This window comes from Stigmatopora argus, chromosome 9 (genome assembly GCF_051989625.1).
Source record: "Stigmatopora argus isolate UIUO_Sarg chromosome 9, RoL_Sarg_1.0, whole genome shotgun sequence".
Taxonomy (NCBI): Eukaryota; Metazoa; Chordata; class Actinopteri; order Syngnathiformes; family Syngnathidae; genus Stigmatopora; species Stigmatopora argus.
The window spans coordinates 7,176,763-7,202,472 of NC_135395.1; the positions used below are offsets into that span (position 1 = coordinate 7,176,763).

Below are 25,710 nucleotides of genomic sequence, written 5' to 3' on the forward strand. Positions count from 1 at the left end.
ATTTCATTTCTACCGTCATTGGTTCCACTGCAAATGGATTGGACGTTTGCCAGTGATAAACTCACCAAGTAGGATTGGACGCCACACAATGGGACTTTTTAAACCACATTTTTTTGAGTAAATGGTTGCACCTAGGTAGGAGTATGAATGGGTATTTGTCTCCTTGTGCAATTGGCTGGCCACCAATTCGGGGCGTCCACTTCCCGTAATTAATAGTCAGAATGGAAAATTAATGAATGACTGGATTTTTATGCTGTGGAATTTTTTTATTTTAAAACATTTACAATGATTCATATGTATTTTTGTGGATTAAATGACATTTCAGTTTACAGTAATTTGTAAAATGCAAGTAAAGGAACAATTTTGTTCTTTAAGAATGACAAAACAAGATCTTGATACACTCGGAAACAGTTTGGAAATGTTTTCACATGATGACTCAGCCATTTGAATAAAATAAACAAAAAAAAATATTTTTAAGGCATTGTTTACAAATGTAGGTGGCCCTGCACCAACAATTACATGCAAAAATCGAGCCTAGCCATCAAGGCGTCCATCCATGTGTATTTGACACAAAAAAAGGAAGCTGTAGGTTCGGACACAAAAAAACCTGAGGATCGTCACATTTCAAGGGCTCCCGCCATCAGTTTGTGTCTTCTTCATCCTCGCTCTCGGTGTACTGGTAGGTTGAGCGGTTGGTGTTGACAAACAAATCATCCTCGTTGTCATCCGAGTCGCTTTCGCTGGTTTCCTCTGGGTCTTTCTCCTTAGCGTTGTTTTTTTGGTTTGGCTTTTGCTTTGTCTTGTCTTCCGCCATGAAGCTTTCAGGCCTGGACAGAAACAATTTGTTATATAAGTTGAGCTAAAGGGGAGGGGGGAAAAAACAGTAATGTGAGCATATTGTCTTTGAGTTTACACACACCAAAAATTATGTTTCTGCAGGTGCAGAATGTGATCTTTGTAAAGAATGGAGCTGATTTCAGCCTTCACCTTCTCCCCTTCCTCAATTGGATCCACAATGACATAGTCACCTTGATGTGAAGTTGAAAATAAAAAAGGAAGAAAAGAAATATTCAGAAAGTTTTTTTTATATTGGAATTACATGAAAAACTAAATGTGAAAAAATTGCATATTTTATTGATGTATTCATAATTTAGATCAACAAATAAAAGTGAGCGATGGTCTGGTGTGCCACGGGAAATTACAAAAAGTCAAAGATTGTTATATTCCATGATATTATAAGATTAAAATTGAAATATGGCATACATTAAATCGTAGATTATACTTTTACGAGATTCAAATTGGAATATTATGAGATTAAAGTCATTTTGTTGCTTATTTCTATGTAACGTGAACTAGTTGTTTGGGTTCATGGGCTTCAATTTTTGTCGACGTTAAATCTGCGAGAAAAAAACCTGTTCTTTATGTAATTTTAGGTGATTGGGTGTAAAAAAAATTGTAATGCTACAAGATTTACGTTTTTTTTTAACGTTATGTGAACCGTAAATTGTTTGGTTTCAAAGGGCATCAACTTTTCGCGACGTATGTGTGAGCACAACATTGCTTTTCGCTTAATATTATGAGATTTAAATAACATTGGGAGAAAAAGTCAGTACATAAGATTAAAACGTTACATTACTTATTTTTTACATCAGTCGAACCCGAAGTTGTTTGGGGTCTTTAGACGTCAACTTTAAGTGACATGAGGTTGGCGTAAAATATTCGATTTTGAGGATTTATTTGATTCCTGGTGATAAAACTTTGATGACGACTTCATATTGTTAATACTATAGGCAACAAAGTTTTAAATTAGAAGATTTTCAGCTTCAGCCCAGTGTAATATAAGCGGGAAAAACTTGATCGATGTACAGTAAGATTGACCAAGAAATCGCAAAAACCTGGAAGTGTCTTGTAATACTTTGGCTCACCTCTTTTGATCCAAATGTTCTTTCGGAACTTTGTGGGCATGCTCACGAGGAATAGTTCTCCCTTTGCTGTGACAGTTTCATGGAGGTTGTTACCACGGCTACCAGTCACCTACAAAGAAATGTGAAATGCAAAATGACTGAAATTCATTCAAGTATAGTGGAGCATGAACTACTTCAGACAAACCTTTACAATCTGCTGGTTTTCCTTTGGAATGACAAAGTCCTCCAGAACCTCCTTGACGACATGTTTGCGTTTAGTGGCTTGTGACATTATTGATGTTCACTTTTAAAGCCAGCTGAAGAGTAAAAATAAAAGTTATATAGTTATTAAAGTTCAATGTAGAGGCGTGGTAAAAAGCGGATTTTTTTTAATTAGAGCAACTTGTAATTCCTTCCATATTTCCCACCAGTGTAAGAAAAGAAGGGGGAAATTACTTATAAAGTACATTTTACAACAAAAGTTAAAAGGACATATTGTTTTATTTCGCCCGCTTTGGTGAAAAATGTATCAGAAACCTTTTTTTCTCATTTGGGATTTAGCTGAATAAGCAGCCACCAGCATCTCAGGTGTTCGAATCACGGCAGAAAATACCTTGAAAAATTAGATGTCCTTTCAGTAGATAATGTATCCGTGAAAATCGCCACAGTGACTGATTGGAACTGAAAAATAATGGAAAAAAGTGGAATTTGACATATATCGAACCACATGCACTACTGTCCTAGATCGGCTGGACTTCTGGAACATCTTCTTCGTTGTTGTTTTTATATTCTTCTTCGTTTATTGTTTTAGGAGCACTACATGCGTTTTGGCGCAACATTGCCACCTACCAATTCGGAGTATACACTACAGTCAATATAATTCCCTTGCAAACAACAACAAAATACCTACATATAAAAATCGACGAATTAAGTTTTATCCCGAAAAAACATCTTGTGTCTATTCCATGTGTTGACTTAGACAACCTTATCATGTAGCTTTTGCATTAAAAGTTAACATTAGCAGTGTTGGGAAGTAACTGAGTACCAAAATGGAATACTGCACAGTACATTATTCCTGGAATTAACATTTTAACTGAGTACCAAGTTGAATACTGTTCAGTATCTTATTCCTGGAATTAACATTTTTTCAAGACTTTCATTTTTGAAAATATTTATTTTACTCTTTGTACTAAGCTTTTGAAACAGAACATCAGCAATTGAATCAGTACAATTTGTTGTTCCTTTCAAATCCATTACTCTGGTACTTTTGTCCCATTCACCTAAATGTATCCGTATTTTCTTTCACCCTTTGCAGAAAACGTCACCATATAAACCATATTATTCAAATAACAACAACAATTATCGTCAATTTGTTTCAACTCCACTTTAATTCATTTCACATCAGTTTCCAACGAGTTACAGAAGAGCAAAGAAATTAGGTAATCCACCCAAATGAAAGCCAACAAGCCTCAGCCAATAGTAACAAAACTGTAAAATTCACAACACAATAGGCTGAATAAATTCAAATTCGTGTCTCTTAAAGACTTACTGTCAAACAGAACTACCTAAAATTCAATACTTGCTTGGAAATTAAAAGCTTTAAAATTCACAATACATGATTTTGATGTTAGTAACAGTACCTCTAGTATGTATTTGGTGCAACAATACTATGGTTTAACAGCAAAATGAGGAAGATGAGAGTGTGGGAATGAAGGTGAGCCATCACAGTATGAAATTTAATCTCTGTGCAGGAGAGCAAGAAAGTGCATTTCAATGTATTTAGTTGACAACAGCAGACGAAGCCATCCTGTTGATTCCACATGTATTGGAGCCTCTGTATAGATAGTAGTAACCCTATATGAGAAAAAAACAGTATTAAATCAAGTTTATTTGTCATCATACAAAGACTGACAGATGGATCCTATCTACCTTCCGTTTATCTTACCTGCTCTCCATAATCCTCCCCCCAGCTGTTTTTAATGGCCCAAAATGGAACTCCCTTGCCTGAAAAGAGCAATAAAATACTCAGTTCACATTGGTCCAGAAAATCCACTTAATACTTTAAAGCCTCTTTAAAGTCAATATGTGACTACAGATGTACTCACGATCACCATATCCAACAAGAAGCACCGCATGGTCTATCATCCAAGGATTACAGAAGATTTTAAAGGGGTGAGATACACCCCTCCTATAAAACTAGACGAGAATACAAACAAAAGAAATATTGACTCCTCATCACTTTGCCTTCCTTTCATTTCAAGTACACGCCGATTTTTTTCTTTACCTGCATGGCAAACGCATTCAGCGCGACGGAGACGGGGCCGTTTTCAGCCAACCAAGCTGCGATTTCTGTGGAGGAGTAAATTGAAATCAACCCGACACGCAAAATAGACATTTCACAAGTTAAAATCTGTCGAAAAATGAATTGTAATCCATTAAAGTTTGACATTTTGCTGGCAGTTTTTTTGTTTTGTTTTACCATTCTCATCTTTGGACAACTCCACCGAGCTATTGATGTAAGCCGCCACCTTCCTGCTAGTGAAGTCGCACTTCTGTTTACGACCTGAGTAGGAGTAATCGCTCTCCAGCTCCAGACCGCCTGCGCCACACATTCAACAGGGACATCATTTAACACACTGGCGACTTCATAAATTGTTCCAGTACAAACCTCAACCTCCAAGCAGAAGCAATTAACCCACGCTTACCAAGATTCTCAATCGCCTCGTAAGCATTTGACGGCAACCCGCCTCTGCATGCCTGGTCCAGTCCGTCACAGTCGACTAGTTCTGGAACCAACGAATGAACACATTTGCTAGATTATGCTTTGAATTCCTTCCATGTAACCTTGAGCTAGCAAACTCGCCTTGTTCAGATAACGACTCTAAAGTTCCATTTTTCAGGAACCACTGCCCCTCGATGTTACCGATGACAGAAAACGCCCAGCAAGATCCACACATACCCTAAAAGACACACACATGCAAATGAACACAATGTACTAGGTGACGCTAAATTAATCAGATCTAATGAGTCACTTATTTTCAACCCTTCAATGCACGAACTACGATTTTTTTCCTCTCGATACCTTTGAAAATGTCATTCACATTGTCTATTTCAATTTGGCTCTTTTACTGGTAGTGAATGAGTTAAACTAAGTCACATTTTAAAAAAGTGACCACTGTCTCTTTGGTACACGGTCGATTGGTCGCCGGACTTTTGGTCGCCGATCCTTTGATCGCTGGTCTTTTGGTCGCCCGGAAGGTAAGTGATAATTAACATTTAAATCGTTGCTCAAATTCCCTAAATACAAACTGCGAATTACTATTTAGTCATACTTAATGCCCTAGTAATTATTAGGCTAAAGAAAAGCTCCAAATTTCCCGGACTTTTATTGTTTTTTGTTGGAGAACTTGTTAAGACCCTGACTGACGTACTTTCTTAAAGGGACAACGCATGTACATACAAACTCTTATACACTCACACGTCGGCTCAGTGAAACTGCTCATGGCCATTGTTGGCTTTTATTGATGCGTAGACCGTGTTGTTTTACCTTGTTTTGTCGTCGGTCTTTTGGTCGTCGGTCTTTTGGTCGTCGGTCTTTTGGTCGCCGGTCTTTTGGTCGCCGGTCTTTTGGTCGCCGGTCTTTTGGTCGCCGGTCTTTTGGTCGCCCGTTGTCGCGGTCGGGGCGACCAAAAGACCGGCGACCAAAAGACCGGCGACCAATCGACCGCACACGGTCTCTTTAAGAGTTTATACAACTCTTCCTGATGTAGTACCTGGTTTTTTACAGGGTTAACAGCGCCATGTTCCCTCCAATCCCAGCTCTCCGGGGCGGAATTTCGGGCAGAGGAGGCCAATTTCATTGGCCGCTGAAGAGTCCACTGGCTCAGCAGTGGGTTCAGGTACGTGGAGCGAAACTCGTCCTCTGCCAGGGCAGATAAAAAACCTTTGTTATTTTGTCTCTAGAAACAATCTTTCAGTAGGTTTTCCATCATAAAACTTGCAAAGCCCGGTGATAGGGAAGCCCATTAGTAGCCAACCATGTTTTGAGGGGGCAAAAAATCCATAAAAATAAAAATATTAAGTAGACAGGAATTTAAAAATGAAGAGCATGATGTGAGAAAACCCTGCCAGCCCGCCAGGCTTATAAAGAACTGTACACACCAGTAAGATCGCTGAACTTGGTGATGCCATACTCTGCAGATCCTTGATCCAAAGACTGTATTCTTGCAGCAATCTTAACGTTCTCATGAAAGATTTGCAAGCGGCGGTCGGTCTCTAAATACACAATAATAATAAAATAAGTTATCGTCATAGTCTGTGTCCAAACAATAAACTGTTTACAAGAAATCCCAACTATATGGGTATACAGTCAAATAAGAAATATCAATGTAACATATGTAAATACTCACCCTCTTGTGTGTTATAGACCTTATTGTATTTAACCATGAAGTCTTTGAAAAGGCCCAGAAGCTCTACAGACTCCTGACAAAGAAAATGCAAACACACATGACTAATGTCAGGATTTAATTTCATATTATTATTTTATATTTGCTTGCAATGAAGAATATGCTTTGCATTACTATTAAATTTTGCTCATTATTATTAGTTTCATAATATTATATATTTGCTTGCAATGAAGAATATGCTTTGCTTTACTATTAAACTTAGTTTCAAGGCAAATCTTATCTTTACGTTCAACTTGATTGGAACAACATACCAAAAGAAAAAGATAATTAAAAGTACTATTGTTCTGTGCTTAGTGGATAAACTGTCATGTGATTTAAGCATGACATTTATTTACCTCCACAAACTGGTCTGGGGAAGTGTTGTCAACTGTGGTTGTTTTTCCAGATACAGCTGATAAGACAAAAAGGCAAGTCAATAAATAGCTATTAATAAATACAGTAATCCCTTGAATACCGTGGTTCATTTAGACCAGACATGGCCGCGATAATCGAAAAATCGTAAAGTAGGGTCACCCCTATTATAACTTTTTCCCCCTTCACTGCTGAGTCCTAGTAGCAAGAGTGGCTTCCACTTATGAGTATCAGCGTGGATTTCCCCATTTTTATGAACTTAATAATAATAATCAAGGGAAGACTGTAATCATGAATAGAAGTAAACATCACATCCCATCTTCCTGATGTATAAAGCTCTACCAAGAGCTTGATAAATGCAGACAAAATGAATTAATGGATTACAAACAACTACTGTTACTTACCCTTTGGTTGGCACTTTTGTTTGAGTAAAGTGGACTTTGCCTGCCATGGTATGTCCCAGATTTCAAACAGACAAATCTCTGTCTAGCAAAAAGAAAACAAAATGTTAGGACGTGATGTGCTTTAAGAATGTCTGCAAGCTGCTTCCTCTAAAATAGCTCCTAGGGGGTAGTGAAACAAGGGAAGTTGTTCAATGTGCATGCTGCTGAGCTATTTTTTGCTTGTTGTCAATAAAGAGATAGCCTACCTTAAGTTGTTGTAACTCTGGATAGAAGTCGCATGTCCGAAGCATGGAAGATTTCTTGCACTGAGTATTACTCATCTCCACTGTAATAGTGTAGCGGATACCCTTGACCACCTAGAAAGAAGAACGTAGTATTTGGTTTAATTTAACAAATGAAGTCAATTTTATTTATTAATATTTTCCTCGTTAATTATAGTGACATCTGATATGAGCTTGTATGAAGGAATATTAGAGTCACATGGAGAAAAAATACAGTAAAACAAATGTTTAATTACATATTTTCTGGATGAAAACGTACAGCAACACAGTGCTTGAACAATTAGGATTAAAACTTACCTGATAAATGATTTTATGTCTTCAATTTTTATTGCTATCATTTATATTTGTCATAAAACAACAATTTCAAGCTCGAAATTGTAATTGAAATTCAGAATAGTGATACAATTCTATCTCCCTATAATAGTGACTGTCTGAAAACATACAGTTTTAATCTCATAGTGCATTTTTCTTCATTTTAAAATTTACCCAAATACTAGTTCCACTTTTATACTGGTGAACTATGGTTTTCCTGTTGACAAACTCCAGCTGGAACCTTCTCTGTTGTTAAACTTGATCCGATCCACGTGATCCCAGCAAGACAAAATGCAATAGTTTGTCAAAAGCCCGGCAGTTAGCTAAACTATTTCCGGTTAACCAAAACGAAAACTCATAAGGCCGGAAAGGCTAATGATGGCCTAAATCCGAGAGTTTAGAATTATTTTTAGACATTTGTTTTCCTTTCAACGTTACACTGAAGATCAATGATTTCCATTGCGTAGTTATGAAAGGTTATTAATCTATTAACTCTACCTGTTTGTTGGCAGAGATGACTTTGCTGACTTTGCGGAGGTGCATCGCGTTGGAGCCCAAATTGTAGCGCTCCTGAGCGAACTGCAGAGCCTTCCTCAAACCGGGGTCGGTCTCCCTCAGTTGGATGGCTGAGCCCGGAGGACCGAACATAGGCCGGTCCATGTCCTCTCCGAGTCCCAGCACGGAGCTGAGGATAGCGGCCAAAGCCACACAGACAAGGGCCCGACACCCCATCGCCATGTCGTTTCCTTTGAGTTTTAAAAACAAAGAGGACGTGCTTTGAATGTGCTTACAGTTTTAAGGCGGACGGCTCGTCTTCCTGCCAAAATAAAATGTTGTTGCCAAACAAATCTGGGGCGTCCATGTGGGAGGAGCTAAAAGCATCAGCGTAAGAGGTGTACGTATCTGTATTCAAGAACCCTACACGTTAGATAACTATATATTTTTAGTTTTTGAACAAATTATGATTTTTTTTGTCAAAATACACAATTAATAACAATGGTATTTATATACGACTGTATTTTTCTTACTTAAATTCACCCACGGAAGGAAGAGTTATGGTTGTTTAAAACGAAAGCTATTGCACGGTGGATTTTCCGGTTTGCCCAACTTCCTGTTTACCTCACGCATTTTTAGTAAATTATTTGCCAAACACGTAGCCACAAAATGTATTTTCTTTCGGCATAAGGCCAAGCATAATTCACAAACAAATTATGCATTTTTTTGGTCAAAATACACAATTTATAACAATGTTATTTATATACGACTGTTTTTTTCTTACTTAAATTCACCCACGGAAAGAAGAGTTATGGTTGTTTAAAACGAAAGCTATTGCACGGTGGACTTTCCGGTTTGCCCAACTTCCTGTTTACCTCACGCATTTTTTAGTATGTAAATTATTTGCCAAACACGTAGCTACAAAATGTATTTTTTTTCGGTATAAGGCCAAGCATAATTCACCAATTTGTGCACCCACAAACTTTCCATAAAGAATCCCAACGACATTGTTCTAAAGTGTTGTAGATGTGTTTTATTAGTGTGTGTTGTAAATTGTATCTTTAAATAGTTACCGTGTGGTCAAAGTAAAACAGATAATTAAAGTCTGTAAAGAGAACAAGTTAATTAAATTCTACCGCATAAAGACTCGTATTTGATGTCGGATTGATACAAATACTAATTTGGAGTCTTATTTTTATGAGATATTGTACAAAAATACATTTATTTTCCATCGCCCAAATAAAATTTTGAATTGTTGCGTCACGCGAGAGACAAGTACTACTATTTTACAATATTTTAGATGTCGTATTATTTTTAAATGGTCTTTTTTTTTTACTTGGTCCCTGCTCCTTTTATTTTTGCAGGACTTTTCCCGGAAATGATTTGACCAATTGGAGCGAATGTTCAGTAGCACTGCTAACAGAACTGAATATTAAGCTAGCTGAGCCTAACTCGTAAACTTGCAATTAGGGGGGTTTAATCAAAACGTTTCTGTTTAAATTTCGTCACATCCTCGCGTGAACAATAACTTTTCAGCTAGGTTAGTTTCCCGTGTGCCCTCGAATGGCACGTTCGCAGTTGTGAACGTGATGCCTGATGTATTATTAGGGAGAATTAGGATTGGCTTGTTTTTATAGCAGTGGTCTGTTGAGTTAGGCTTCCATTTGCCAAACATGGAGACTCCTCTTATTGACGATATGATTGACTTTCGCCGGTAAGTCATTGAAGGATATCTCTTATGTAATGCTAGCCGCCACATTACGTCCCAAATATTTGTAATAAATGATAATACTACTAATTGCCTCCGTCGTGGTATTGTCTTTGCTTTGTATGTTCCCAATCTATTCGCGAAGAGTTCTTACGTTTTTTTTGTTATTGAGATTGTTCAAAGTAATATTATTTCCTCTAGTGAAACCTATTGGAAACAGTGCTACGTGTCGAAAGTAAAAGCTGCAAACTGAAACAGGCTGAAGTGAAAGATCAATTCATAACGTAGTAGCCAATTGTCAATGTAATGTTCTATTAATTACATGAACATTTTTATATCATTATTTTCTCGCATATAATACGTATTTGTCACAAAAAAAAAAAAAGACAGAATCAAGGTTACGGCGTATATGCGCACAAGACAGCGTATACTCTTTTTCACCAGCAAATTAACATTTACTATTCGTTGGTTATTTTCTGTTTTGCGGTAAGAAAACAACCATTACTGGATGAATTAATTCCTGATGATATTTACCCTAATAATGTGCTTTTGATTCATACAGTATCTCAGAAATACCACGTGCGATGATTTTTCTCAAGATTTTCCCTTCAAAGTAACCTATTTATACCCCCTATTAAAACCATGAATACGGAGGTGAAAATTGTGAATCAGGGGGCGGGCTTATATGTGAGAAATTGTAAAATTCAACGATTTTAACCTTCACTGTTTCTATTTCCTTTGCACAGGTTACCCAAAGATACACTTGTCCTCCTTTCGCTGATCATTTACTTTCCAGTCGGCATTTGTTTGATGTTATTACGGATTTTTATTGGTGTCCATGTATTTTTGGTCAGCTGTGCACTGCCAGAAAGCTTTCTAAGAAGGTGGGTACATCTTCCACACAAGTATGCAGGGTTTTCCCAAGTTCTTTATAAACCTGGTGTATCAGGGTTTTCTTGCTACTCTCCTGCTAAAACAATGCATGTAAAGAAAGTATCAGATTTTAACCTCATTTTATCAGTCTGGTGGTAGTGTTGAAGGCACAATGATGACATGGTATGATGGATATGGGAACAAACCTGTATCAGCTCTATACCTATACTTGCACTATACTTAAAAAACTTGATTAGCAATGGGTTTTTATAAAATTAGGTTTTAACAATTTATACTTTTTATTTTATTGTTTTTTGTTTGTGTATTAGTACTGTAGAGGCTATACATTTAAGTATTGGGAATATATGGAAAATAATGACATTGATAGTAATAATTTAAACATTCCTCCAAACTTAAAATATTTATTAATTTCAAAATCATGTTGATCCGTTGGTGAACATTACCGCCAGGCATTACAAGTTTTCTGAGTGAAACCCTGGAATGTGTGACAAATTACAGTGGTAATTCATTGGTTCCAGAAGTTTTTTTTGTAATTTGTATTTTTGTAAGTAGAGGCATATACCTTTAATTCGCATAAATCATTCCACAATCTTGGAACAATAATTTACAGATCAAAGGATATTGTAACCTGAAAATTTTGCATGTTGAAACATTCATAAGTAGAGGTACAACAGAACAAATTCAAATGTCATTTTTCTCTTTCTTTGTCCTTTCAGATTCATTGTGAGGATTATGTGTTCTGTTTTGGGAATGCATGTGAGGCAGCAAAATCCTCAATCTAGAGACAAAAATACAAAACTTTACATTTGCAATCATGTGACAGAGTTTGATCACAACATAATCAACCTCTTGACCCCCTGCTCCACTGTAAGTCACTTTTCATTCTCTGCTTGTTATTAAATGTCCTGTGGAAGATAGGATATTCCTCATATGTAAGAATATACTATATATAATTTGGTGTTCAAAAAGTATTTTTTCAAATTTGAGTCTTAAAAAAGAGGAGGTCGTTTTATAATCTGGATCGTCTTATATTCGGGCCGACCCATAACAAGTAGTAGGGATATTCACTTATACAGTGCCATGAAAAAGTATTTGCCCCTTCCTGATTTCTGTGTTTTTTAAATATTTATCACACACAGGTTTCAGATCATCAAACCAAATTCAGTATGACACTTAGACAACCCATGGGAATAGAAAATGCAGTTTCTAAATGATGATTTTATTTACTAAGGCAGAAAAAAATACAAACTTGTCTGGCCCTCTGTGAAAAAGTAATTGCCCCCTTTGTTACATCACAAAATAACTGTGACTAATCACAATTGTAGGAAAGCTGAGTTCAATTTAAAAGGCCACACTCACACCTGATTACCTCCACTTGCTTACATGTTTACATTTTCTACTCTTCCTTCTCTATGCTTTCTGGATCATTAGCCCCAGTTTCAGGGCTCCACCGGTTTTATGTGCTGGGCCAGAGGTTTCATGGAAGTCCACTCGACACTTGGCAGAGGCGCGATAGGAGAGTCTCTTCAGAGGTACTGTTCCACCGAGGGTGCCTCACCGTTACTTCTGCTCCCTGAAGAAGACACTACAAATGGACGAGCTGGCCTTCTTAAATTTTGGTAAGTGCAGGAGCAGTGTTTTCAAACCACTGCCTGTCAAGAAGTCATACATTGGAATATTCCGAGAGAAAAATTGTAATATTACGATATTAAAGTCATTTTGTTGCTTGTTTTTAATGTAATGTGAACCGGAAGGTGTTTGATTTCACAGGCTTCAACTTTTAGCGATGTATAGTCTGTGTGACCACAAAACTGCTTTTTGCGTAATATTAAGAGATTGAAATATTCTGGGGAGAAAAAGTCATGAAATTACGAGAATATAATCGGTACATTACTTATTTTTACATCATGTCAACAGGAAGTTGTTTGCGATCTGCCGACTTCAACTTTTTGGCGACTTAGTCAGTGTACAATTTTTTTTAAATTCTTGTTAAGATTTTGATGATATTGACTTCATATTGTAAATATAGGTGACACAGTTTTAAATGAGAAAATGTATAGTTGGTGGTGGGTTTTGAGATTTTTGCACTGCAAAAATTTGGGTTAAAGGCTCCCCTCGTTTTTTATCATTGTTTAGGGATTAGAACACAAACACTTTTTTTGGCACAAATATCTTTTTTTCAGCTAAAACGGTCACCATTTGATCTCAGATAAACACTCAAACTAATGTATTTATATTTTTTCCTTTCCAGTTCCTGGCCATTTTCTCTGACAGATTCAATTCAGCCTGTGGCCTTGAGGGTTGCTAGACCGCTGATTGCTTTGGTAATATATTTTTTTGGTATTTAGGAAAGTGCAGAGATGAATAGATAAAACCTTATTGTGATTTTGATGAGTCATTATTTTGATACGAGTGTGCTCAAAAATAAAATTTCCCTAGTCAGTTAGTTACGACGAAATTGTTTTTTTTTTTTAACTCAACAATGTAATTCTTATTTTGTTTGGTTTTATTCTGCAGAACACACCTGAGACCAGTTGGCTGAAAGAGCTGTTATGGACTTTTTTTTCTCCATTTACAGTGTATCATGTAAGGTACTAAATATTTTGTGTCATTTTTTTCCTCTTGCATTTTGGTTTAACCAGCATAATCTGTACAATATGTATTTTTTAATGAGATGTGTTTGTGCCTGGCAGGCATCCTGTCCATTTGAACTACGTCAAATTGATTGGACGCCTATCGCCCTAAATTAATTCACCAAAGAAGAATTTTTTTTTTCACAAGGAGTTTCTAACAGTTTAAAGTAAAGTTTCCAACAATGATTGATTTGATGGTCATATTCCGAGTCTTGGGACAATAATACAGTTAAACTGCCGTTATTCTTTATTGTTCTGTTTACAAGACTTGTCTAAGCTAAGCATTTTAAACATCTTTGTACTAAATGTTCATCCAACTTTTTGGGGTAATACAGGTTGAGCCCATCTTACATTAATAGAAGCAGACATTGTCATCAGATCTGTCCTGGAAAAGCTTTGTAATCCAAGTATAAAGTTTATTTTTAGTTATCGGCTCTCCTTCTTTAACGATTTTTATTTTATTTTTCAATTATTCACTAGCAAGGAAATCTATGGCTGCTCAAAATGATCTTGAAATTGGATGACGATTAGATTAGACTAAAAATGTGAGCCACTAAACCTAGTACTTTTTCGACCTGACTATATGAAAATATTTATACATACATACAATATAAATACTATATTTTGGGGGGGAGATTGTCATCTGTAAATCTGAAATATCCCCCCTTTCTTTCTTCAGTTGGCTGCCTGCTGTTTCCCGACAAGATGGTGAATCCTCCCAGGAGTTTGCCAACAAAGTCCAGGAGGTAAAATAAAGCTACTAGTAATTTTGGAAAGTCCATTCAAAGAAATACACAGCGTGCTTTCTGTGCTTTGCCCAGCAACTGCCTAAATGCTGAATCACTCGCTGATCTATGGTTTCATGCCAACTAAACTGTGATTATGAAATTTTATCCTTGCAGTTACTTGCCTGCGAACTTGGCTTGGTCTCCACAAAAATAACTAAAGCTGACAAAGTGGAGCACATTAAAAGAAAACGACATGCCCTGCCACAAACATCTACAGGTATGTACATTAATCACATGGAGGCAAACAAACCTCACAGTGTTGTCTATTTGTCAATTTAGGCATAAGACCCGGTTCTATGGGTCTAGGTTTTGTGGTGCAGGGTTTGGGAACTGACGAACGTAGGATTGTTAAAATGGCCCAGCAGGTAAAAGACGTACTGCCTCACGTCCCGCTGAATGTCATCACAAAGGACTTGGGTATGAGATTATTTTAATGTTTTTTGTTTTACAGTGGTACCTCTACATACAAAATTTTCAGTTTATAAAAACCTTATAGTATATGCAAATTACTGTTCCAATATACGAAAACAAGATCGAAGTTACAAAATCCTCCAAAATGTAAATACATTTCCTGTATCTGTTATTTTATTTTGAAATTGTCACCATTGCATTGTGTCCTTCTTGACAATCTCCCTACACTGCTGGCCTCCCATTGGATGTCTCCCAACAACAACACCATGTTTTTTTTTCCGAGTGTGGTTAAAACAAGTTTGTTCTTGATTTAAAATTACTGGTGTGAATGGAATGCAGAAGGGGCCCTTGTTATCCATCAATTACCGATTTTGTAAGCTCTATTTAATGCTAAGTTGTTTAGATTTATATGTGCGTGTTTGTGTGCTTTGCCTGTTACCTAACGTTAGCTTCCTCCTTACACTTGTGCTCCTTTACGAATAGAAAATGTTTTTGCATGTTTGTTATTCATTTTAATACATTATTAGTTAATTATTTTTAAAAATAATTTTGTCTCTTGTGTTTCTCATCTTTCATACAAATCGGGACTCTGGTCATTTTTAAAGGGTTTAGTTGGTATTTTTTATTTTTATTTTTTACCACCATGGAACGAATTAGAGAATGTACTTTTAAAATACTGGTCTACATTCGAAAAATCCAAGTTACGAAACAAGTTCTGGAAACAATTAATTTTGTAAGTAGAAGTACCATAGTCATTGTAACAAGTTATGCTTGTGTAGTAAATCTGAAATTTGCCTTTTGAATATTTTACAGGCAAAACAAATTGTGTGAACGTGACCATAACAAACCTGCTGGAAAATAAGGATGATACAGAGGATAGTGAAATGTCGCTCTTTGGGGCGTCAGTGAGCAGCTCTTATTCTTCCGATTCTGCTCACACCATAAAGGTTTTATTTTGGATATCATTCCTAAAGTTGAAATTCAGATAGAATTTGTGTTAGGAGTTGCATCACAGCCGCTGTAGTTCTCACACATTTCATTAAATTAAAAAAAGAAAATCTCGATGCAATCTAATTCTGTGTTGTCTTTTCTACAGCCTGTTGCAAATTCTTTCGGCAAATCGCCAGCTGACAGGCATTTGTCTCTTCAAGAGAGAAAAGATGCGCTCTATAATTTTGCAAGAAGGTATGATTTCCTACAATATGATTACATTAGCTTTTTAATTGCCATTAGAGTGTATTTTGTTGCCCTACATATTTTCTTTTCAGACGCTACATTGAAAAACATGGATTGAATCAAGGAGACGGCCACTGAGGAATTTAGGTCAAGTCATCATTCTCAAGAAAGAAAGAATGAATCATTCAATGTATGTCTAGCTGCAAAGATGATTTTATATTAAATCAGCTGGTGATGGTGTTGGAAATATGACTTGCAAGAAAGGTCATTAAGTGATCTCACCATTTACAGTATAAATTGGTGAAAAGATGATTAATGCATGTGTTTGATTCTTCATCTTGCTGATGCATAATTTTGATAACACTTTGTATTAAGATCCACTGACTGTGAATCATCTATTTATTTTTATAATGTTCAGAGGTGTCAATTACAAATAAAGTTCAGTTTGACCTTTTTGGCGGAATTACTTCACAACTGCTGAGTGTATGTTATGTTTTAGGCTTCATTATTTAGATTATATAAAAAAAGAGATTAAATTTACTCTATAGTTGATATAGCAGTCTGTTCATTTTACTCAATATGCCATTCAAGCTGCGGAGTATTGTTAGTAACTATAATTATAGACTAAAACCTGCAGTCAGAAGGGTGATGGATAACTAGTATGTGCAAACTACAACTATAAGGCATATTAATGTCATTCTATGACAAAGCTAAAACATGATACACGTAAAATTCCATTGAATAAATTACTAGTATTTAACAAATTAATAATTTTCTGCAGAGGCCAAATCTCCCATTGAACCTTAACGCATCTATCGTTAAAACCGGAAGTTGCGCTCTTGTCTTTCCTTCCCTAGCGTTTTCATCATAGATATCATATATTTAAGGTTGCAATGTTTAAACGCGAATTCGCAGCGTATTTGAGAAGCAGACACCTATCATTGGAAGGTAATGGTGATTTCCCCCACTAAAATACTCGCTGAATTATTCACCCATTTAAAAAAGGTTTGCTTTATAATAAATTGTATTAACCTGGCTATAATTCATCCTGGATTTTGAAAAGAATTCTGAACTATTCGCCTAATTTAATGTACCTCCGAAGTTTGTGGAAAAAACAGCTGTTTGAAAATCGGGAATTTTATATCTTTTTCAAAGTACATCCTCCACTGACTATAGTAATGGTATTTTTTAAACTCACGGCTTCGACGTAAAATGTGTGGTAAGTGACAACGCTTGCCCACATTGGCTCACAGCAGACATCAGACATCTAGCCTTTTACATATGTGATATCTATGGTTTTCGATATAAGGCTAACAAACTAGCAATGTCGGGAATGGAAGCTATATCCAACGATGCCGTCACATTTAAGGACGATCACACGTCCATTAAAGAGGTTGGAGACTACGTTGACGATGACTTTGTCGGCCATCGATATATGTTTTACAGGTATTTTTCATTTACCGAAATACATTCCGTTACATTTAGTTGGACTGCAATGAAACCACAAAGTCTACTTTTGGGGGACGAAAGGCACGATTAAAATTAGAGCCCCACTATTCTGTTACAGAGTATCATGTAATATACACAATCGCGGTGTTTTTGCCCCTCGCTGCTCGTTTTTACAACATGTTCCACCCTCAGCTGTGATATTCTTTAATAAATCACGCATTTTCATTTAAGAAATTGGCAAGTTTTGTGGTTCTGGATTTCAGAGACCGGAAGGAGTGGGCTGATTTGGAGCCGGTTCCGCAAGATGATGGACCGAACCCTGTTGTCCAGATTGCGTATTCAGAGAAGTGTAAGTTCTTTAGCATTTTCTTCAACAGGACACTCAAGTTATCAAAAATACATTCATTCATATTTCTCGCAAGTCACAGGGGGGGGGGCTGGAGCCTATCCCAGCTAATTACGGGCAACAGGTAGGTGACACCCTGAATTGGTGGCCAGCCAATCGCAGGGCACAAGGAGACGGCCAACCATTTATGCTCATACTCATAGCTAGAGACAAGTTAGAGGAGTGGTCTCCAACCACCGGTCCGAGGACTGGAACCGGTCTGCGAGCCACCTGGTGCTGGTCCGTCAGAGTACTGTATTTACTCGCATATAAGCCGCATTTGTCAGACAAAAAAGGGATGGCTGAATCTAGGGTGCAGCTTAAATGCGCATTAAAAGACGATATGCACGAAACTGTAAGGTGACAAAGACGAAACCCCATAACCCATGACGCAAAACAATGCGGCCGATACTGTAATTTATTTCAAAATAGAGAAAAGATAAACAGATAATATGCTAAACAAAATTTATTTTAACATCTATGAATGAAATTAAAGAAAAAAAACCTCACTTGTCCTTGCCACCGCTCGCTCAAGGCGTCGCCAGCCCACCACAATTATAAGCGTGGTCTGAGTGGCCAGATGCGAGTAGCCTTGACACGTGTTCTTAGTGTTTACCATGTCAGCACATCCCAATAGTATTTGAGGCTGATCGAAGTTCTTGCGGTCAATTGTTAAAATATCAGCCTTGATACCTGCGTAATGTGCATCTCATGCTATTATTGCACCCAGAGACTTGGTGAACACTATACCGGTACGGACACACTTTCTGGTTGTGCTTACGTTACTTCCTTTTTGAAAGGAAATTGTACATTTGTGATTATGAAATAAAACAAAATTCCGCTTTATTTTTTTCTTTTTATTTCTTGTTCGAAAGTGACAACTACTGCAGTAATATGAAGCATAAAAAAAATCTAGATATTTCGACATAAGAAGCAATTTGGCTGCCACAACATCTTAAATTCTGGTAAGAAAAATTTAATCAAGATAGACTTTCTTTTTTCATTTTGAATTATTTGTTATTTTGCATTTATTAACTTCCTCATGATATTGACCTGAATCATGTGCTTTGGACTCATACAGTATTTGAGATATACCACGTGCGATAATTTTTCTCAAGATTTTCCTTTCAAAGTAACACATTTGTACTCCCTATTAAAACCATGACTATGGAGGTGAAAATTGTCTATCAGGGGGTGGCTTATATGTGAGAAATTATAAAATTCAACAATTTTAAGGCAATTTTAAGTGTGTGGCTTATATGTGGAGGCATCTTATATGCGAGTAAATACGGTAATAAATATTTACGTTTTCAATCTCACCCTCTTACTTGAAATGAGAAAAGTTGCTATAGTAATAATAAATAATTGCGATTATGCTTGGGACTTTTTAAAAAAAATAGTTTTGTGGTATGGGCGTCATTAGTGCCCCACCCCCACACAATTTTGTCTTAAGTTGTCGCCCTCCCCACTAGCCGGTTCACGAGAAAAGAGAAAAAGGTTGGGGACCGCTGATTTAATGTTCAACCAGCCTACGCTGCATGTTTTTGGGATGTGGGAGGAAACCGGAATATCCAGAGAAAACCCATGCAAGCCCGGGGAGAACATGAAACTCCTCACCCACCTGGGATTCGAACCCTCGACGCATTAGACGTAACCCGCGGAAATGATTGGCGGTCTCTTACGTCAGAAGCAGCATGAAAAAATCCAATCTGCCAAATTACTTTTTAAGTATAATTCATTATTTGTTTTTAATGGACATTGATGAATTTAAGCGTGTTCTAAGAGAGAATAAAAATAAGGAAACATGAAACGAGGCAAAGAGCCACAGCATATACAAAATATGTTAAGAAGCAAAGAGACATTTTGGCTGGGCCGCATGTGGCTCGAGAGCCTCTTGTTCGCCACTTTATCTTTATCTTCAATATTATTACTGGGGTTAATGTATTGTTTCCCTTTATATTTGGAAAGGAAACACCATTGTATAATAAAAAAATAAATTCAAGAGCAAAAAAGATACCAAGTACATAATTGAAATCTGTCAAAATAAATGGTAGACATATTTAGAGCTTTGGACCAAACAAAGTTCAATATTTTTTACTATGTTTAAATATGGTGTGAATAGTAACTTTCCTCAAAGCAAAAGAACTCCCACAATTACTAAAAACTTTAAATGTCTATAGCCTTTTAATAATGACAAACTGTATCGGAAATAAATGGCTGGCGTTATAACAATAAGCAATCTGAACAAAATCTATTAATGTGTCTAACTTTTTAAGACAGTATCTTTTTTTTCCATTCTAACAGTTGCTGATGTTTTTGACTATTTCCGTGCCTTGTTGAAGAATGACGAGAAGAGCGAACGAGCTTTTGCCTTGACAGCAGATGCTATTGAGCTGAATGCTGCAAATTACTCGGTGTGGTAAGTGCAATTTTTCATCTGTATTGGATTTTCATTTTATTGCAAATAGGTTTCAAAGTATTTTTTGCATCGCATTAATTTGTAAATATGATTTTTTTTTAATGAAGGCTATTACTAATCTATATACAGTGGTACCTTGACATGCGATCTTAATCCGTTCCGGGACTGAGATCGTATGTCGAGCTTTTCGTAACTCGAGCGGACGTTTCCCATTGAAATGAACTAAAAACAAATTAACTTGTTCCAACCCTCTGAAAAAACACCAAAAACAGGATACATTGGATTGGAAAAAAATGTTTTATTTGTTCTAATTCACCATCTATTAACAAAGTAACACATAACTAGTGGTTTAATAGTAATAAAATGTGTTTAATAGAAGTAAAATTAGACACATTTGGCAGAGGGTAGAGACAGCGACATACACGGAGGCGGAGAGGGGGTGTTCAGGGGGACTTTATCTACGGCACTCGTAAACGAACGAACAAATTTAAATTAACTTGTATTAATATATACAGACACACTCATACATACGTTTAATGTAACTTTACACAAAACTGAATTCTAATTTTGTTTTAATCTTTTTTTACCTTCGTTTTCCGTGTTAGCGGTTTGCCACGCCTCCACCCTCACGTTCGCTATCGATGGGCTGTTTGCTGTTGTATTTCCTTCAAAATATTCCGAAAATGATGCACACAAATGTCCTCACAATAGGATAACGCACGACCACTTGCCAACGAGAAGTAGGCTTGAATGAGCGATTGCGGGAGCTAAGGCTAAGGAAAGAATACCAGGAAATGCAATAGCTGAGCTTACCTACGTATTGATTGTGGGTAATGAAGTTTTATTCTGAGAAAGGGTGCCATTGCCTATCGGTGTTGTGTGCACGAGTATACTTCATTACCCAGAAAGCCCTCTTTTTGCCTGCACACGGGCGTTGTGCGTTTCCTGATCGAAACTCGTCTGAATAAATCGTTCAGTGTTCGTAGATATCTGTTATACACGAAAGAGATGCGGCAAAAAAGACAATGCGCTACAATGATAAAGAGTCTCATGTCATGGCCACCTGGCTTGGTCGCATCTCGAAATTTTGATAGCATCGCTGGGGAATTATTCGATCAAAGTTTTCGTCGTACCACGAGCTCATCGTAGGTTGAGGTACCACTGTATTGGATAATCTCTTAACCTTTTTTACTCTGTGTGATTGTTTTCTGAAGGTGACGCCCACTAATAATAAACTCTTTCCAAAATACACAGAGTAATCCCTTGAATATCGCGGTTACTGTAGACCAGACATGGCCGCATTATCGAAATATCGTGAAGTAGGGTCACATTTATTAATTAAAAAAATGTATTTAATAATCAATAGCAGAACAAAATTGCAAAGTAGTGAATTCGCGATAAGTGAAGTCGTGATAATCGAGGGATTACTGTATTTGCATGTATATAATTTTGATGGGTTTTACTGTGGTGTATTGTTGTGTTTCAACATGTAGGCACTACAGGCGAGTATTACTCCAAGCACTGTCCAAAGACTTGAGGGAAGAAATGAGGTACATTACAGCCATCATTGAGGATCAACCGAAAAATTACCAGGTTTGGTGAGTGGCTAAGTGCAGGTAAAAAAAACATAGACAGAGAAATGTATTGGTTCAATGGAACATTTGTTTGTGGTAAAATATGTATAAATCCACTAGTCATGTCCCAATCTGAAACTCAGTATTGGTATCGGCGGGGCCTGACACAGCTATTTTTGCAGTATCGAACTTTATTATCTAATTTTCAGAAATTTGAGCATGACGTGCTAACCATTCGGTCGCCAGGCCGCCTCGTCCTATTATTTTTTTCCATTATTTTTACTCCATCAGTATCGGCAAATCCATATCTTGAAAAAAATCGTATTGGATCAAAAGCCAAAAAAATCAGTATCGGGGCATGCCTAATATCCATATCATTTATTAATTTTATTTCATATTTTTGATTCTGAAAACTACACATTCTATGTAGATTCTAAAAGCTAGCTTGTCCATCTAATAGGCATCACAGACGCCTAGTGGTCGAGTGGTTGAACGATCCCTCAGAGGAGCTGGAGTTCATTGCGGATATCCTCAGCCAAGACGCTAAAAATTATCACGCCTGGCAACACAGACAGTGGGTTATCCAGGTTGGTGGTTCAACTCCTTTTACAGAGGCTTCTTTATAAACTTAATCCTTTTATTGTAGCCTTTTTCACTGTCAATATGAAAGCAATCCAATATCAATTGAAAACCACTAAATAATTCAACTGTGGCTAATTTTCTAAGAATAATAATGTCACACATACTATTAAACATGTACATAAATTTATCGTCTTTCAGTTACTATCACTGCAATTGTCTGGTCAATAATTTACGGATGATTAGCACCACATAGCACAGCCAAGACTAAATATACTAGTGTATTCTAAATCCCTCTGGGCTTGTTGAAAGAAAATTGGAGGAAAAACTGAATGGTTCAGACTGGCCATGTAATTATCCTCCTGTGTATTACACACAGTATATATTACCAGAAAAGGATAAGGCAGGCGAGACAATACTGTCGAGGGATTAACGATATAGCTAAAATAAAAGATAGCTAACCTTAAATGATTTGCTTTGTAAGAACTCCATGTTTATTATACTTTATTATGCCTTATACTTTCTTAAAACATACAACAAATCAGTTTTCTTGTCTTTTTTATGAATTTCTGGGGGGTTTCCAGTTCTTCCAATTACTAGTGTTCCATTCTTTCTCTACTTTACAATGACAGTTTAAGCTGTACTGTATTTATTATTTTTTTAAGTGCTTTGCGATATGGAAAAAAATCTTTTAATATTCAGATGCCAGCTCCCCCGCTCACTTTATCTTATAATTTACATTAAACTGACAGCAACAAATGTTAATGGTAAAAAACCTAAAACTATCCAGTCTGAACAGAAGCAGTACAGCAGCGTACACATTTTTACTGAAATGTTGTGATATCTAATTATCTACATGTTATTTGTTCTTTTGACTTTTAAGACTGCTTTATATTAAATGAGTAAGTCTGTAATGGTACATTAATTAATATTGATGTTGAAAGAAATTGCATATTTTTTGTGTTGCTATTTTTAATACTTTTGTATGCATTACTCCCCTATACATTTGGAAAGGAGAGCTAATTAGCTAACTTTTGAGTGAGTGGGGGACATGTTGAGGCCGATTGGATGTACTGCAATAGCATATGTGCATTGAAAAAAATATTTCAACTTTATGACGATAATGATGAGAGACATAAAATGTTGATAGAAACTTATAGTAAAACTAGAATTCTATGCGATATCATATCACGCACTCTAATCATTTCTCTCTATTAGGAGTACAAGCTGTGGGACAACGAGCTGGAATTTGTCGAGAATCTCTTGGATGAAGATGTGAGGAATAATTCCGCCTGGAACCAGAGACATTTTGTCATTTCGCACACCACTGGCTTTTCCAACCAAGCCATACTTGAGCGAGAGATTGAGTAAGTCTGGCTGAATTCTGCAGATCATAGTTTTTATTTTTATTATGACTTGCTAAATGGCTAATGTTACGCTGTTAAAATTACAAGCTAGTATTAAATATCTAATTAGCACAAGCTTTGAAAATGATTGCAGGTTAAATTTTATTTTGTTTAGTAGCCACCACTTTTGCCTAATCATTTTAGTTTGATAGGTTCATTAGTAGCTCTACTTTAATAAAAGGAAAGACATCGGAGACATAATCCAGCGTTAACTTGCAAGTGAGAATCGGTCCTGGCTCGTCCTCGTCACGGATCATTCTAAAGAAAGGCATCCTCTTCTGTCCATTTAGTCGCACATGATCAAAACAATTAAGGTTATCTTATTCAAACAATTGCATAAGCTACCCGAATAACACAATTAAGGTAAAAAAAACAACTGCAACAACAATTGCAAATCAGGTCTTCAAAACAACAATTAAGGTCAGAAACCAAAAACAACTGCGTAAGAATTTGCACAAGTAAGCAAAACAATTTCCATAAAAGGTGAAACGAGCAACACTATTTTAAAACAATATGCGAGTATTTTCGGAAGTTGATTTGATTATCGCCATCTGCTCCGGAATCCAAGTCAAAGCAATTTAAGAGTCCTTCACAGATCTTCATTGCGAACCCAGATCAGCAGTCCTCGGAGCCCGGGACTGGGTGATCCGTCAGGTCAATAGTCCTCGGAATAGGGCAAAACAATTAAACGTCTTCGGGGGGGCCAGCTGCAGGGGAAGTGTCCTTCGGTAACCGTTATACTGAACTTATAATGATTAATGTTTCACATATCCATATAATGATTAATATTCCACACATACATATAATGATTAATGCGAACATATATAATAATATCCCAGAATAACCCCAACATAGGTTAAACGTGTCAAAGCTGCGGCCCAGGGGCCAAATCCAGCCTGACAGATCACTTTGTGTGCCCCGTGAAAATAAATCAACTTGTCAACTACATGTTTCATGGTAGAATTCCAATGGTTATAGATATGTATAGAATATTTACTTTTATTTTCACTTTTTTAAAGATTTTTTTATAGTTAATTAAAATTTTAAAATATAAATATAATATTTAACGTTTATTCTAGTTTGTTTTTTTAACTGTATTTTTCACACTTTAATGCGCCACTTGAAGACTTCAATTTTCTGAGAAGCGTCTGCGTTGTATAATCCGGTGCGTGATATACATTTATATCAAAAAATGTAAAAATATGCCATTCATTGAAGATGCGCATTTTAAAAAAAGCATTTTAAACATCTAAAAAATAAAAAGGTTTCCTGTTTTCCACTTCCTCTTTTAATATGAATTAAAAAATATATTTTGTGCTTTTCAATTCTAAATGTAAAATAAATGGTTGAAAGATTCTTTAAATTTTTTTTTTTTTTTTAAATCTAAAATATAGTGTTTTGGGGATTTTTTCACTTTTTTTTTAATGGAAAAATATTTTTTTCAAATGTAAAATTTAAAATAAATAAAATAATGTGTTTGGTTTTACTCATTTTTAACCCTTTAAAAAAACTTGGACTTAGTCAGAATGGATTACACATCCATCTCCATCAACTTCAGTGAAAGGTGATCACTCAATGCCAGTAATACGAGTTGAAATGCATTTGATGTCAATTACTGTCAGTAAATGAATTAAGATTTCCTTCCTTTTGCTTTTTTATTTAAGATACTGCCTGACCCAAGTCAAAAAGGCCCCACACAATGAAAGTGCATGGAACTATTTGAAAGGGTAAGACATTTTGATTTGTGAAATAATAAGAAATTGACTGAATTTTGGGATACTTTTCAATCCGACGGCGGTTGTCACACCTCAATTTTCTCTCAACTCAGTTTTTTTGTTGCTCTCCTTCAGGATGCTTCAAGACCAGGGTTTATCGTCTCAGCCCAGGCTGCTGGGGAAAATCTTAGACCTCCTGGAGACACATTGTTCAACTTACCTCCTTGCATTTGTCTTTGATTGTTATGAGGATGCTTTGGAGAATGCTAGTCAAAAAGGAAAAGAGATAGACCAAGAAGAAACGTTAAAAAGAGCACTAGAAGTAAGTGATTATACTGTCTTCACGTGTTCAGTTTTTAC

The 25,710-nt window shown here is 36.4% G+C and overlaps 5 protein-coding genes across 6 annotated transcripts in view; 2 read left to right on the plus strand and 3 right to left on the minus strand.

Annotated features, from left to right (window-relative positions):
* Positions 1–245: 245 nt before the first annotated feature.
* Positions 246–2,678, minus strand: eif1ad (eukaryotic translation initiation factor 1A domain containing). The gene is made up of 5 exons (XM_077609250.1): positions 2,518–2,678; positions 2,110–2,221; positions 1,926–2,034; positions 920–1,028; positions 246–827 (listed from the first exon to the last, which is right to left on the minus strand). The coding sequence occupies exons 2-5, from the start codon at positions 2,194–2,196 to the stop codon at positions 641–643; spliced, it is 492 nt and encodes a 163-aa protein (XP_077465376.1). The 5' UTR covers positions 2,197–2,221; positions 2,518–2,678; the 3' UTR covers positions 246–640.
* A 591-nt stretch (positions 2,679–3,269) lies between these two features.
* ctsf (cathepsin F) lies at positions 3,270–8,603 on the minus strand. Its single transcript, XM_077609248.1, has 14 exons — positions 8,217–8,603; positions 7,371–7,481; positions 7,126–7,207; positions 6,706–6,761; positions 6,314–6,386; positions 6,066–6,179; positions 5,678–5,826; positions 4,768–4,864; positions 4,610–4,690; positions 4,384–4,503; positions 4,189–4,253; positions 4,010–4,100; positions 3,850–3,908; positions 3,270–3,758 (listed from the first exon to the last, which is right to left on the minus strand). Exons 1-14 carry the CDS (start codon positions 8,454–8,456, stop codon positions 3,684–3,686), a joined length of 1,413 nt encoding a protein of 470 aa, XP_077465374.1. The 5' UTR covers positions 8,457–8,603; the 3' UTR covers positions 3,270–3,683.
* A 977-nt stretch (positions 8,604–9,580) lies between these two features.
* Positions 9,581–16,289, plus strand: aup1 (AUP1 lipid droplet regulating VLDL assembly factor). Its single transcript, XM_077609249.1, has 12 exons — positions 9,581–9,927; positions 10,668–10,805; positions 11,532–11,682; positions 12,247–12,434; positions 13,067–13,139; positions 13,333–13,406; positions 14,128–14,194; positions 14,351–14,453; positions 14,516–14,653; positions 15,461–15,594; positions 15,744–15,832; positions 15,916–16,289. Exons 1-12 carry the CDS (start codon positions 9,887–9,889, stop codon positions 15,959–15,961), a joined length of 1,242 nt encoding a protein of 413 aa, XP_077465375.1. The 5' UTR covers positions 9,581–9,886; the 3' UTR covers positions 15,962–16,289.
* Positions 16,290–16,846: 557 nt separating this feature from the next.
* fnta (farnesyltransferase, CAAX box, subunit alpha) overlaps positions 16,847–25,710 on the plus strand; it is an 11,568-nt gene continuing 2,704 nt past the window's right edge. The window contains exons 1-8 of the mRNA XM_077608927.1: positions 16,847–17,269; positions 17,536–17,621; positions 19,962–20,076; positions 21,570–21,674; positions 22,111–22,237; positions 23,448–23,596; positions 25,300–25,362; positions 25,486–25,672. Coding sequence (XP_077465053.1) covers positions 17,148–17,269; positions 17,536–17,621; positions 19,962–20,076; positions 21,570–21,674; positions 22,111–22,237; positions 23,448–23,596; positions 25,300–25,362; positions 25,486–25,672 — 954 coding nt within the window. The 5' untranslated portion in view covers positions 16,847–17,147. The remainder of the gene's footprint in view (positions 17,270–17,535; positions 17,622–19,961; positions 20,077–21,569; positions 21,675–22,110; positions 22,238–23,447; positions 23,597–25,299; positions 25,363–25,485; positions 25,673–25,710) is intronic.
* guf1 (GTP binding elongation factor GUF1) overlaps positions 24,998–25,710 on the minus strand; it is a 58,405-nt gene continuing 57,692 nt past the window's right edge. Inside the window, exon 23 of one of the 2 annotated variants that reach the window (XR_013303141.1) lies at positions 24,998–25,616. The gene's annotated coding sequence lies outside the window, so the exon portion shown is untranslated. The remainder of the gene's footprint in view (positions 25,617–25,710) is intronic. The other variant, XR_013303142.1, reaches the window with a different exon arrangement.

Bases quoted from the DNA above. Each gene is read 5' to 3' on its own strand.
- eif1ad (XM_077609250.1), bottom strand. From the start codon at position 2,196: ATGTCACAAGCCACTAAACGCAAACATGTCGTCAAGGAGGTTCTGGAG. The intron at 1,029-1,925 runs GTGAGCCAAAGT...CTTCACATCAAG, and splicing joins GAACATTTGGATCAAAAGAG to GTGACTATGTCATTGTGGAT. The intron at 828-919 runs GTGTGTGTAAAC...GTTTCTGTCCAG, and splicing joins CTGCAGAAACATAATTTTTG to GCCTGAAAGCTTCATGGCGG.
- ctsf (XM_077609248.1), bottom strand. From the start codon at position 8,456: ATGGCGATGGGGTGTCGGGCCCTTGTCTGTGTGGCTTTGGCCGCTATC. The intron at 4,254-4,383 runs GTAAAACAAAAC...ACTCCTCCACAG, and splicing joins GTTGTCCAAAGATGAGAATG to AAATCGCAGCTTGGTTGGCT. The intron at 4,101-4,188 runs GTAAAGAAAAAA...ATTCTCGTCTAG, and splicing joins TGAATGCGTTTGCCATGCAG to TTTTATAGGAGGGGTGTATC.
- aup1 (XM_077609249.1), top strand. From the start codon at position 9,887: ATGGAGACTCCTCTTATTGACGATATGATTGACTTTCGCCG. The intron at 10,806-11,531 runs GTGGGTACATCT...TTGTCCTTTCAG, and splicing joins CCAGAAAGCTTTCTAAGAAG to ATTCATTGTGAGGATTATGT. The intron at 14,454-14,515 runs GTATGTACATTA...TTGTCAATTTAG, and splicing joins CCTGCCACAAACATCTACAG to GCATAAGACCCGGTTCTATG.